We start from the raw sequence: 13,219 nt of genomic DNA on the forward strand, positions 1-13,219 counted from the left end.
CATAGGGTTGGGACTTCACAATATGACAGTACTGTGAAATGCCTCCCAAGTCAGACTTTTAGAATGAGAAAGGTTGACGAAACTGCATTAACCAGGACCAGATTCACCCTGATAGGCAGTTCTTTTTGATGCTGAGGAAGAATGTCCTGTCTCACAATAGGGCAACCTAGAAAAACATCTAGACACACACAAGAAAATACTTTCCAGGGAAAGTCTGATAACTCTCATCACTGAGTCAAATCATAGCTTTATAATTTTTGGAAGACAATTCATGAACCTCCACAATTTCACATATAATGGCCAGACTCGTAATATTCTAGGATTTGAGAGTTAAATTTCATTTTTTCATCATCCCAGAGTTAGGTTCAGTCAACTGTTTAGGCTACTCTAGGCCTTAACTGAAGCCCATCTCATCCCCTTCGGACTCTACATTCACCATAATCACTATAATTTTCCAAGTTCTTTTGGACTGGGGATGATTTGTGTCAACACCTCAACTCCTTCAGGGGAAAAGGTTTCTAGATAAGAAATTAACCAGCTTTTGGGGGTAAAGAGTTGGGATTTGGGAATAAAGTTTGTTATTTTAAAAATTAATTTCATGTCAAAGATGTATGATTTTAGCAGAGTGGGTACTCTCTTGACAAACCTAGATGCCCTAGGTTATCTAACTTATTAGATAGTCTTTGGAGATTCACAAAGTTCATAAAATAAAATGATCTGCATGCATATGCAAGAGGTTGACGGTAAATGCAAGTGTCTATCCCTAAGGATTCTCTAGCACTTCCAATTCACTTGCTAGGGAACCAGAGAAGTCCCTCATGCTCACAGAATCATAAAACGGAAAAGCTGAAAATAATTCACATCATATACTTTCTGCAATTCTACAGTCATACAGCTTTTGCTTAAAGAACTCTAGTGAGAGGGAATTCACTACCTCCCAAGTAATTTCAGTTAACTTTGGGGCAGTGCCAATTGTCTTCCCTGACATCAAGCTCTAATTTGTCTGCAATTTCCATTCACTTCTGGAGTGATATAATAGAAAGCTTTTCTACATAATACTTGAAAAAAGCAATCATATCTAATCCCCTTCCTCTAAAGGCTAAACATCCTATTTCTTCAACTACTCTGTTTTTATAGTGGTCAGCAGTCACTTCCCTATCCTGTTTACCCACTATAAAAACTCTAGTTTGTCAATGTCCTTAATTACACCCAGAACACAATATTCCAGATCAAAGCATAGTGGGACTCTTCCTTCTTTCAAGTTGAATACTCTGCCTCTTAAGGGATCTAGACTGCATTACCTGTCATGTTACTCATATTTTTTAGTCTACTAAACCCCCAGATCTTTTTTCACAATGCCTACCCACATTTCTCCATCCTCTATTTGTGAAGCTAATCCTTTTAAACCAAAGTGTTGGGCTTTAAATGTATCCCTACATGACTAAATCCACCATTCTAGCTGAGATCTTTTTAGATTCTGTCATGCAACACATATGCCATCCCACCAGCTTTGTTACCCACAAATTTGAAAAGCATGCTACCTATGCCTTCAGCCAGAGATAGATTGCACCACATCAATACAGGGCCATTCTGTTCAAGATATAATTTCATTAATGGTAATTGTTTTGGTTCAATCATTGAACCAGTTCTAATTCAACTAACTATCCTATCATCTAGGTCATACCTCTCCAGTTTGTCCACAATGATAATAGAGACACTGGTCAAATACTTTGCTGAAATGAGAAATAGAGACAGAATATTCCTCATCTAGTTTAATAACCACATCAAAAAAAAGTTCTTGCGTATTTTCTTGATGAAGTCATGCCAGCTCTTGGTGATCACATTTTTTTCTTTTGCAAATGTTTACAAATACATAATAGCATTTTAGAATTGTCAAAATCAGCAAACCCTCTGGAATCAGGATTGGTCATTATATGGGAGTTGATGTCTTATGGCATAATGTCTTACATTACTTTCTTGCATATATTCTTAGCCCTGCTTTTTTCACCATGTATCAACTCAAATATCTTTCCAAGTTTCTCTGAATCCCTCATTTTTGTTCCTTTCTTGCAGTGCAACAATATCTTATTACATTCATTTCACCAATTTGTTCAACCACTTGCCAACTGGACAGCTAGTATTTCTATGACCAAAAGAACCTTTGATGACTAATTTTAATAAATATAGAATCAGCCTTTGATTTCTGGGGGTATGTTCCAAGTAATTCTCCCACCATTCTATAGAATTTTAGGCCATAGGAGCCTATCCTTTCATTCTGAAATTTGTTCCTCCAAAGTCTAAGGTTCATCATATCAGATTTTGCCTGGCTTTCTTTTTTCTGGTATTATAAGAGGGAATAGCTACTTACCTTTAATGTTCTCAAGATTTCTACTTTAGCAGCTACAGTTGGCTGTGGGCAAACTTAGGAAATCATTAAGTTTGACTAGGTAGCTTTGGCAGGTAAGTTGTCAGAGGTGGGGGCACCTTATGTCAGAGGTAATTATATTTTATCTATTTAAAAGTGGCAAAAAAAAATATTGACATCTCCTAGGGCTTCCCCAAGCCCTCTGCCACAGTCCTCTCCTAATCTGCTTTTTCCCAGAGCATGTCTGCTCTAGTTCAATATATAAATCAAGCTTAATTCCAAAGCCATTGTCACTAACCAAAACATTTCTGGACTCCTCATTCCAAATTCATATAATCAGTCAAGATGGATACTTTAACAGGAACATTTGGATCGCTGAGCTCTATAGTAAATGGCCAATGACATGCCATTCCAGTGCCTCACCCATCACAGAAGTGACCTTCTTCAACCTATACCTTCTTTGAATCGATGCAAAGTAAGAGTTCTAAGGCAGAAGAGTGGTAAGGGCTAGGCAACCGGGGTTAAGTGACTCACCCAGGGTCACACAACTAGGAAGTATCTGAGGCCATATCTGAGCCTGACCCAGGTGTCTTGGAAGTCATGTCCATAGAGTGCAAGCTTAGGTAGGCAAGTCCTTTCAATATGTAAAGACAGTACAATCTTGCCAAGTTGACTATAGATGTTTGCTATGTGGGAACAAATGTGTCATTTAACCATGATTCCTACATGGGATATGGGTAGGTATATACCTGTTTTCACACACATACACTCACACACTCACGCTCTCTTCTAAGGGATAGGGAATCATTCCTCTATAAACATTCATCAACAAATAAATAAATAAATAAATTAGTGAGAAGGAAGAGAGTGGTTGGTGACATACCCCACAATAGTGAATGCAACCATGGAAAGCATTACAGCAATGAAGGCTTCATATAAATGAAAAGTCATAGAATTTCAGAGCTAAAAGGACCACAGAAAATAGAAAAGAGCCTCATTTCAGTCCTGTCCTACACTGTCTACACTATCCACACCCACACTCACTCATTTGCAAATGGAGAAACTGAGGTAATGTGATTTGCCTACGCTCATTGTTAGAGCATAGCCAGGAACTGAACCTAGGTTTTCTGGCCAGCATTCCTTCTACCATACTATTTCTGAGGTATATGTCTTTCACAAAAGCTGAATATTATTCAAATCAGCCCCTATTATCAATGTACATTTTTGAAGAAGGAATGAGAAGAGGTTAAAAAGGCTAAACAGGGAAACCAGCAGCTTGTTCAAGAACATATTTCAAATGAATATAGTAGAATAGGGCATCTTGTCCTAGGAATTTTTCTCATTGTTGAAAGGAAAAAGAAAGGTCTATTTATTTTGGGCACGGGGGTAGAGATAAAAAAGGAGACAAATATAGTAAAGTAATTGCCCAATTTAACACACAAAATATGACTTTAAAACAATGAACTTCATTTCACAGTTTTCAATAGCCATGACCTGCATATACACATACTCAGAAACACTTAACACAGGAAAAAGCACATCACCTTGTTTATGGAGACATTTAATAGCCCTTGCCCTTCCCACCTTTCAAAACACATAGTATACAAAATATAAAATATTTTAAATATTTATAAACATTGCAAGAAAAAAAATAGAACTGTATGAAAATATTTTTATCTGGGTTCTCCCTCACTGTTGGATAGGCAACTTAATTTGCCTTGAGTTCATAACTGTTAATCGGGTAGGAATATGCTCTGCCTAATACTATTCGGTCCCGGAGGAGTTTAAATAAGACATAGTAATTGCAGAAGAGGATAAGGGCCATGGAAAGTGTGTGATTCCATTTCTCTGACCGAAGCAGGGAATAAAGTTGGTAGCAGACCACACTTCCCTCAATAAGGATGAGTAGATTTAACAGCCTTAATGGACGATGAAAGAGAAACTGTAAAAAGAAAAGAAAAAAAAAGCTGAGAAAAAACAAGCTATGTAAAAATGACAACCAGTTGGTCTGGTTACTATTTAGGCTAAAGTAAAGCACTTTTAATAAGCTAGAAAATGTAGCTGGGCATGAAGTTGGTTCTAAAGCACTTTCATTTTAAATTTGGTCTTGATATGAAAATCAGTGGTAAAATGAATTTTCTTGTTAAATCTTATTTCAAAGCCTTCAAGAAAAATGAAAAAAACAAAACAAAACATTCTCTAAAAAATCATCCTCCATGATAATGTTAGGGAGAATGCATCTTAGATTAAATCCTAAGAAATATCATGTGTATATTTTTATTGTAAAAATCCTACCTAGCACAACATTTTCCCAGATCATTTCAAGGAAAAATAGCACTGTAATATTTAAAATAATCCTATTTAATTGTTCTCTTTTGTTTCCTGTAGTTACCCATGACTTAGACCTCTTGCACCATCCATTTCTGGTATATTTTCTGTTTAGGGAGAAGCTGGATATACAGAACCAGGATAAGAGAGAAATGATGTTAACAAAAGGATTTCAAGTTCTCCCCCCCAATCTCCTGGTTTCAACTCTTTAGTCTAAATGACCCAGCAGTTACAGAGTATTTTCATCACGAAGTAAAAACTATGTATGTATGGACTTTTACATCAGACTTAGAAAGGGGAAGAGTAGAGGGGACTTCTTAGATATGGAAACTAGACCTAGGAAGACCAATCTGTTCACTTCTACACTTGACTAGGGTTAACCCAGTTCCTCAAAGGCAAGCCTTCAAAAGCACTGAAATGCCAAAAGCCTCTTGCTAGAAAGATAAGAAGATATAATTAAACTAAACTTTCACCCCATATTAGCTAATATTACAGAGGCTTATAAGAGAAGTTAAGGAGCCAGTGGTGAGAGTCAGACCTTAAAACTACCAGGGACTGTACACCAGGCCAAATAAATATGTGGTGAGAAAGATTTTAAATTCTATTAATGGGTTATCTTAAAAAACAATAGATTCTTAGCACTTAAAGTCACTACAATCTAATAAGTCAACCCTAGCAAAACAGCAATGCAGTAGTTTTCCAGCTAACTCCCTCAGTCAGCAAGATTCTTCTGAGCAAAGTATCCAAAAACACACGTTCAATACTCTGCTACTTGAACATCCTAATAAAACATACATTTATTGTAGTTTTCAAGAGAGTGGCGAGAATCACCATAATATCCATTAACAGACTACAGGTCCCAAGTTAGGAAACATTTCTTTATGTATACTAAAATAAATCACGTTCTATTTGGAAATTATCTACTTATTTAACTGTGGAGTATTGCCCCACCTTTGCTATTTAAAAGAATGATCTACTAGGGGTCTAAATCATAATTTATGAAAGCCCTTCTCTGAGGGTAGGTTTCTAATCTGTACCTGGAAAGCTTCCAGAAAAGAACTTTTAGATAATCCCCTAACCTCATCAAACTAGGGAATACTAGCATCCTTTCTGAGCAACAGCTCTCACAAATATCCCTTGATGCATCTTTCACAGTATCCTCTTCTCCTATCTTCTTCATTTCTTTGATCTACAAATGTTTATTAAGCATACACTGTGTGTAAAGCATATCCAGAACATATACCCCAACCAAGGCCAAATCTACTAAGACTTTCCCATTCTTATCCCAGGATGCTCTGTTTTGCAATCCATTTGTCTCCAAAAATCAGAATTTCTGAGGTTGGAGATGTGCAATGTAATTTAACTGGGAACTTGGTTCTGGAAGGAGTTAAAAGCAAGGCTGAACGACTTGTATCCAGTTGTAGTTTCACTTTGCACTCCAAGAGGAGGGACAGTCTGATTCATGGTTCACTGACATTTTCCTGATTTTCAAGTGGAAAAACCTGACATTGTTATTTCTCCATCTTTTAGGCACTTTACTGAATTGATATGTTATAATTGCTAAATAAACTAATAACTTAAGCTTAAGAGTTGTCAATATTTAACGATATACAGATCAAAATCCATTGCACAATATTACTGTTCTTCCTTCTACGTTACCAAAATAAAACTCTATGCAAGAAAAAGATCTCCAAATCCTAAGCATTTGTTTATAATAATACTGAATATGAATACAACTAGAAAAAACTGGCCAATTCCTTAGATGATTTGATAAAACTTTAATTTGAAAATATCTGCTTTAAATCTCTATAATAAGTGTTCAGCATTAAATTAAATTAATACAATGTCATCTCCTATGCTTTCCCCACCCACAATTTAGATTTGAGAATAAATAAGAGATACTTGCATAAAAACGAGCATGGGAAACATCTGAAGGCACTGCTACATTATAAGGACCCACAGCTCTATACAAACAACGACTATGCCGTACCAGCACACCCTGAGGCCATATCGTATTTTCTGACCATCTAGAGAAGAAAACATTTACCATTAAAACATAGATAACAATAGGTTTAACACTCTCTGGCAGATGGCTACATATCTGTAGCAGTGACAAAATATTCATAAGGGGAATTGTTTAGGGCTCCATCTGCCTGGGTTTTGGAAATATAGTATCCTTTTGTCAAGTTGAAAGGAATAGAAAGTGTTCATTAGATTAAATTTTAGCAGAGTAAGAAATAGGATTCAAACTGATACGGACAACTCTTGGAATCAGAAGATTCAATTAATTGGCTTAGGTGAATGAGCAAAGATAAATACTTGATGTATTGGTAAGTTGAGAATTTTAACAGAGGTGGTTGGGCTGTCACCTCAAACCCAAGTGAATGAGATCTATCTGAAGGTATTAAAAGGAACCTAATTGCAAGAGAAGCTGATTCTAGCAAGAGCAACAGGGAAAGAAAATATAGAGCCAGGGCTTGTATGTAACTTGCTATGGAAATATATACCATACAAATTATAATAAACATCCTCCCCTACCATCACTAAATGCTTAAAATATGCTTTCAGACTATGTAGCAGGATAGAGACTTTTAAATTTTTATTAAAGTTCCCTTAGTTTGGTTTTATATTGATTTATTTGGGTAAGAATAAGCCTGTTTTCCACTAGCTACTTGATTTTGTAGGGTAAAATTTGAAAATGTCAGAATATGCTCTGGTAAAATAATTTAACTCACCTTTTATTTTATAGCAGTTAGGTTCTTAAGGTTCCTAGATTAGGAGTTAGGTAAACTTTTTTTTTTTAAACTCTTACCTTTCATTTAAAAAATCAATATGCAGTATTGGTTCCAGGACTGAAGAGTGGGAAGGGCTAGGCAACTGGGTTTAAGTGACTTGCTTGGGGTCACACAGCTAAGAAGTGTTTGAGGCCAGATCTGTACCCAGGACCTCCTATCTCTAGGCCTGGCTCTCTATCCACTGAGTCACCTAGTTGTCACTAGTCAAGTAAGCTTTTTAGATATGTTTATGAAATTAAAAGTCTACAGGCACCCTAACATTTTCCCATTCCAAAAATTTTCCATTGGCCCTACTCACACTTACCAGCATCAAAGTGATGATACACCTCATGGCCATGTGCCATCAGTAGCCTGCAGAAGTACAGTACTAGTGCTGTGGGTTGTACTTTCAATTTTTATTGAAATCTGTCCTTTTGCCCATAGTCGGGTTTCTTTTCAGCCTGGCCCAATTTCTTTCAGGTCCTGGGCTTGAGGGCCTGTGCTAATCTGTATCAGACATTAAGGCAGATAATTGAAGGGAGAACTTTGGGTTGGGGTAAAGGTTACCTGAATCTGTTCTGCTAAGTCAGGAAAGGATTTCTATATATGATGGGATTTATGTAATGTTTTAAAGGAGTAGAAGAATACAGAAGAATGGTCCAGTCTTAAGGTATAAAGGAAAGCATGGAAATATTCAAAAGGAACAAAGGGAGCTCAGCTCTAAGAAGGTGAAATACTGTGCAGAAGAGCAGATGAGACACTTAGCAATGGAACTGCTGACCGTGGCATCAACAAATTGTTTGAATCTGAGTTGGAAGCCAGTCAAGCCACTAGAAGTTTTAGAAAAAGGAAGTGAGAAAATACAAGCAGCAAGGAAAGCAGACCTAATCAATTTTCTCATTAGCAAAGGAAAAAAGGCTGGTCACAGAAATAAAAAGAAGTTATGGCTTCTTAGATGTGATAACTAGTTAATTAAGTTCAGGTCTATCAAAAGTTGGTCCATGGCAATGAAGGTATAGAATCAATCTTTGAGCCCCTTGGAAAGAAATAAAGATGTGCAACAATTATCTGAATATAACATCATCTAGAGTAACCAGACAGTTAAAAGGGAAAAAGTGAAGGGGGTTGAAGGAGAATGAAGAGTTAATATCTTTATTTGTGTTCAGGGTGATACGGTGAGAATCCATGTGGACAATGGTGAAAAATTAAATGTGTGGAATCATGAATATGAATGGTACACAAAGCAAATAAACACAATCAGCAATTTGCAGAAAAGTGGAATGTGATTTCTCCCTCAATTCTACTCACATGTGTTGTGGAGCATTGCTGTAGGACCCATGTTCAAGTTTCTGCCATTTGCCCAGGTGAGCAGCTGATTTATGCAGTGAATCACAATATTTAGATGGTAGCAGCTGTGTGGTGAGCATGACAAAGGCATTAATCCATACCATAATGAGGTGCTCACATGACCAGCGCATGTCATAGTACTGGGTACTCTGAAAGAGATCAAAAGAAAGATAAATGATTCATGTATTTCTGAATAGAGGAGATAGGGATGGGTGCGTATACATACGCCCTGTAGACATGTTGCACATTTGGAAAAAATCATGCATTGGCTGCCTTGCTGTCGGCGCAGAAGATTCAAGAACAGTCTTCCAAAAATCCTTCAAACTGACTCTTTAGTGGTTGGGGTTCAAAACTGGGGAGATACAAATATATTTCAATTGTGCTTTCTTCCTAGAAGCACTCCATCTGAGTATTTCCTGTGAATGAATTCACTCTGGCTGTAGAACTGCTTCAGAATGAGTAGTGGGTACTAAACCAACCCAAAATATGTAGGCAGCTATACTGCCCACGGTATATCCAGCACCATTTTCCTCTTCAGTGGAGTGAATTGAAGATTAGATAAAGGTTAGATTAAATTCAAAGTTAACTCCTGACATAAAAGTAAGACCAAGAGCAATCAACTGAGTTGTAGTAAAACCCTGGACTAAAACTAGTACATACAGCTGCTACCTTCAGTATAGTGTTCATTCTCTCCAGGGATACAGAGAAATTAATAAACAAGGGAGGGGGCACCACAGGTGCATCACATATATGGAAATACCTATCCACCAACCAGGAGCGGTACTAGTGCACTCCAGATGCAGCCGCACTCCACCATCCAGGCTGCCAAAGGGGAGACAGAGAAAAGGGGAATTAAACAAGAAATATCGAGTTTATGCAATGCACACACAAATGTAGAAAATTAAAAAAAAAAACACGACAATCATTACCTTCACAAAACAGAGTGGCAGAAATGCAACGTAGTAGGCACTGAAGAGGGAATTGAAGAGGACTTCCTTGATCCTCTGGTTGAAATCTGCTTTTAAACATTCTACCTCATTACGGATGAGGTCTGGTGACAAAGGACAGCTGTGAGTGGGGATGGGTGTGGCATTATTAAATTGTTCTTTCAGAGACTCTCGCAACAAGGAGATGAAGTCTTTGGATTTAGCCAAACCACCCATAGTGGAGGAACTTTCTTCCACCACCTGTTGCTGAACCACATAGTTATAATCCGCTGGGAGAAGATGTGCTCTACTATCTTGATGGAAACAGCAGAGAGGCACGTAAACACCAAACCTGTGAAACAAAGTGAAAATGAAGATGAGGAGAGTCCAAGGCAAGATCCTGAAATCATGCTAATAAAACCATTGTGAATGAATAGCAACTGGAGAGAGTGAATAGAAACCCAAGATTTTCATCATGACTAAGGGCCCTCTCTGATGGTAAAGCAACTTAGGAAAGCATATTAATTCTCAGTAGTACACTACTAACTGGTTTTCTAGTAGCACGAGAAAGTAAAAATGTTTCTATATGTGCTAATTAGGTTACAACAGAGTGACCAAGGCACTAATATGAAAAATGAACATTATTTCCCATCAACAAATACAAATGGAGCATAAAAATAAAGGCAATTCAAGAAAAGAAATTTTTTGAATGGAATGATTTGTTGAAAATATACAGAATTTATGACAGATTTTATAGGGACCTTTATTACATATAAATCTATATTAAGGACATTTTCGTGTGTGTGTGTGTGTGTGTGTGTGTGTGTGTGTGTGTGTGTGTGTGTGTCTGTGTGTGTGTGTGTCTGTGTGTGTGTGTGTGTGTGTAAGCGATATACAAGGCAGAGGAAAGGAAAAGAAATAGTGACAGGAAGATATAACAGATGGAAAATGGTGAAGACTTATGCCATGAGTAGGGACAGGCAGAATGGAGAGGGAGATGTGACTTGGAGCAGAGGTATTCACTTTGGGAGAGAATAAAAAGAAATGCAGAAAGCTAAAACCTGAACTTTTAAAATGCTTTCTAGATAAGAGAATAAAAAGAGAAAGAACCAATAAAGTAGACAGAAGAAACAATCAAAGTAGTAGTTACAGAATCAGAGAAGTATAGTATGATAGACATGGTAGATACGTTTCTAGAAGTAGTGGTGGCTAGTAGCAAATACAACAAACAATTCAAGGAGAATAAAAACTGAAAGGATCTCTGGATTTAGTGTTAAGATTATTAGTAGTGACCTTGTAAAAATTAGCATCAGTAGTAGCAGAAACAGCAGCAATATTGCAAAGGAAAAGAAGGCAAAAAGATAAAGACAACTTATTCAAAAAAGGATAGCAAGGGCAAGGGGGGTGTTTGTTTTAGTTTTTAAACCCTTACCTTCCATCTTAGAATCAGGTTCCAAGGTGGAAGAGTGGTAAGGGCTAAGCAATGGGGGTTAAGTGACTTGCCCAGGGTCACATAGCTAGGAAGTGTCTGAGGCCAGATTTGAGCCTAGGACCTCCCATCTCTAGGTCTGGCTCTCAATCCACTGAGCTGCCCAGCTGTCCACTTTAGTTTAAAAAAAAAAAGATTAATGTGGTCCATGATTATTCGAAGGCAATAGGAAAGACCCTTATAGAAAGAGATGAAAAGTTCTGGAAAAGAAAGGAACAAAAAGAAAGTCCCCTAGCATTTTGGGGAGAATTGAAACTAAAGCACAGATGACTGTTACCTTGAGAGAAAAGGGAGCCTTTTTTTCTTTGGGGTGGATGAGAGGACAGGATGTGGAAACAGAAACATGTTAAGATGCAAGTAAATAAAGGACCGCAGAAAAGGAATACTGTGATATTTACCCACTTTTTTGCTTCAAAATATCTGCCTCTACGACTACCCTCTTATTCTTTTCTTGATATCTCAGAGCAAGAGCTATAGTTCCTCCTCTCCAAAGCTGACTCTTCTTCTGTATCCCAGCCCTTCCACTGGTTTCTTACTTTCTGCCAACCATGCACAGGTATCCCCTATCTTAAAAACAAAACAAAGACAACAAAAAACAAAACCTTCACTTGACCTTAATGTTCTCACTTCCTATCATCCTATTTTTCTTCCTTTCCTAGCCAAAATTTTAAATAAATGTCCCATACCTACTGTCCCATATCTTTGCCACTTTAGAATCTGGTCTTCACCCACTAGACAGACCCCCAATGAAATTCACCAATAACCTTCAACCTAAATATAACTCCCTTTTCTCTGTCCTTCTCTTCCTTAACTTCTTAGCTACATATAATTACCTCTTCCTTCTTAAAATTCTCTTCCCTTTACTTCTGCAATGTTACATTTGATGAATTCTATTTCTTCATCTCTATAATTTCTGATGGCTCCTTCCTTGTTTCTATTCCCTGAGTACATATAAGAATGCATGTATGTATATATCAATGTTTAATCTTGGCTTTCTATATTATTATTTTTTCCCCACTTACTTTCTTAGAGAGCTCTTCAATTCTCAGGGCACCATCCCAAAATTCTGATGATGACTTCCAAATCTAAGCTTTGACACTTCCCTTCTCTAGTCCCACATTTGCAGTTGCTTACAGGTTATCCTGATTGGAAATTACAATCATGTCAGACTCAATATCCTTGAAACTAAATACTTATCTTCCCATAAATCAACTATCCACCTTTACTTTCTCATTCTTCTTCCAGATCTACCTGGTTTGAAAGCTGATTCATCTTCATGTCTCCTTTTCCCATATCCCATTATCAAGGTCAAAAGACTTCTTTGCAAAGTCTATCAGACTTACACTTCTCCATTCCCAACACTATCACCCTAATCAAGGATCTCATCACCTTTCCTCAGCATCATATATCAAGAAAAGCTTTTTCTCCCCCTACTCTGGTCCAGTTTATTCACATCACACACTAATGAAGCTATACTGATTTCCTTATGCCTGTAGCTATTAGAGTCCCCCTTTCACCTGTATAACCTTGTCTCCTACCACTTAACACAATTTTCTGCTACAGTGAGGGTGATTTCCTTATTGTCTATTTCTATTACCATTTGACACCATTCTTCCTTTAATTTGGAATAGCCTGCCTATTCCTTTCTACCACTGCAAATGCCGAACTCCTTTCAAGATCTCACTTGCTATCTGGGGCTATAATGGACCTTTCTCTTCTCTGATTTTCTGCTATAGTTAAGTATAGCTATCTGACAGGCTCTGATCTCTGACAATGACAACATACCTAGAGGAAATCATTTAGTAGATGCTATTAAAGAAATAGCCCTCAATAACTGTAGCACATTCATTACAGTCAAGTCACTTTGGTGTTTTCCAGGCCTGAGTCTTTAGGAGGCTGAACAGTGTGACACTGCCCACAAATTCCTTTAGTGATCAGCACAGTAGAACTCACAAAAGAGAATAATGCATATCTATAGACACATAGGAAA

The 13,219-nt window shown here is 37.4% G+C and overlaps 1 protein-coding gene across 3 annotated transcripts in view; it reads right to left on the reverse strand.

The window, feature by feature from the left end:
* Positions 1-3,811: 3,811 nt before the first annotated feature.
* Positions 3,812-13,219, reverse strand: part of TMEM39A (transmembrane protein 39A) — a 33,103-nt gene continuing 23,695 nt past the window's right edge. For all 3 annotated transcript variants that reach the window (XM_007493730.3, XM_001363104.4, XM_016433484.2), the window contains exons 6-9: positions 9,744-10,092; positions 8,776-8,963; positions 6,600-6,720; positions 3,812-4,307 (exon numbers count right to left, since the gene is read on the reverse strand). In XM_007493730.3, the coding sequence (XP_007493792.1) occupies positions 4,074-4,307; positions 6,600-6,720; positions 8,776-8,963; positions 9,744-10,092 (892 nt within the window). In that variant the 3' untranslated portion in view covers positions 3,812-4,073. The remainder of the gene's footprint in view (positions 4,308-6,599; positions 6,721-8,775; positions 8,964-9,743; positions 10,093-13,219) is intronic.

This window comes from Monodelphis domestica, chromosome 4, assembly GCF_027887165.1.
Source record: "Monodelphis domestica isolate mMonDom1 chromosome 4, mMonDom1.pri, whole genome shotgun sequence".
Lineage (NCBI taxonomy): Eukaryota > Metazoa > Chordata > Mammalia > Didelphimorphia > Didelphidae > Monodelphis > Monodelphis domestica.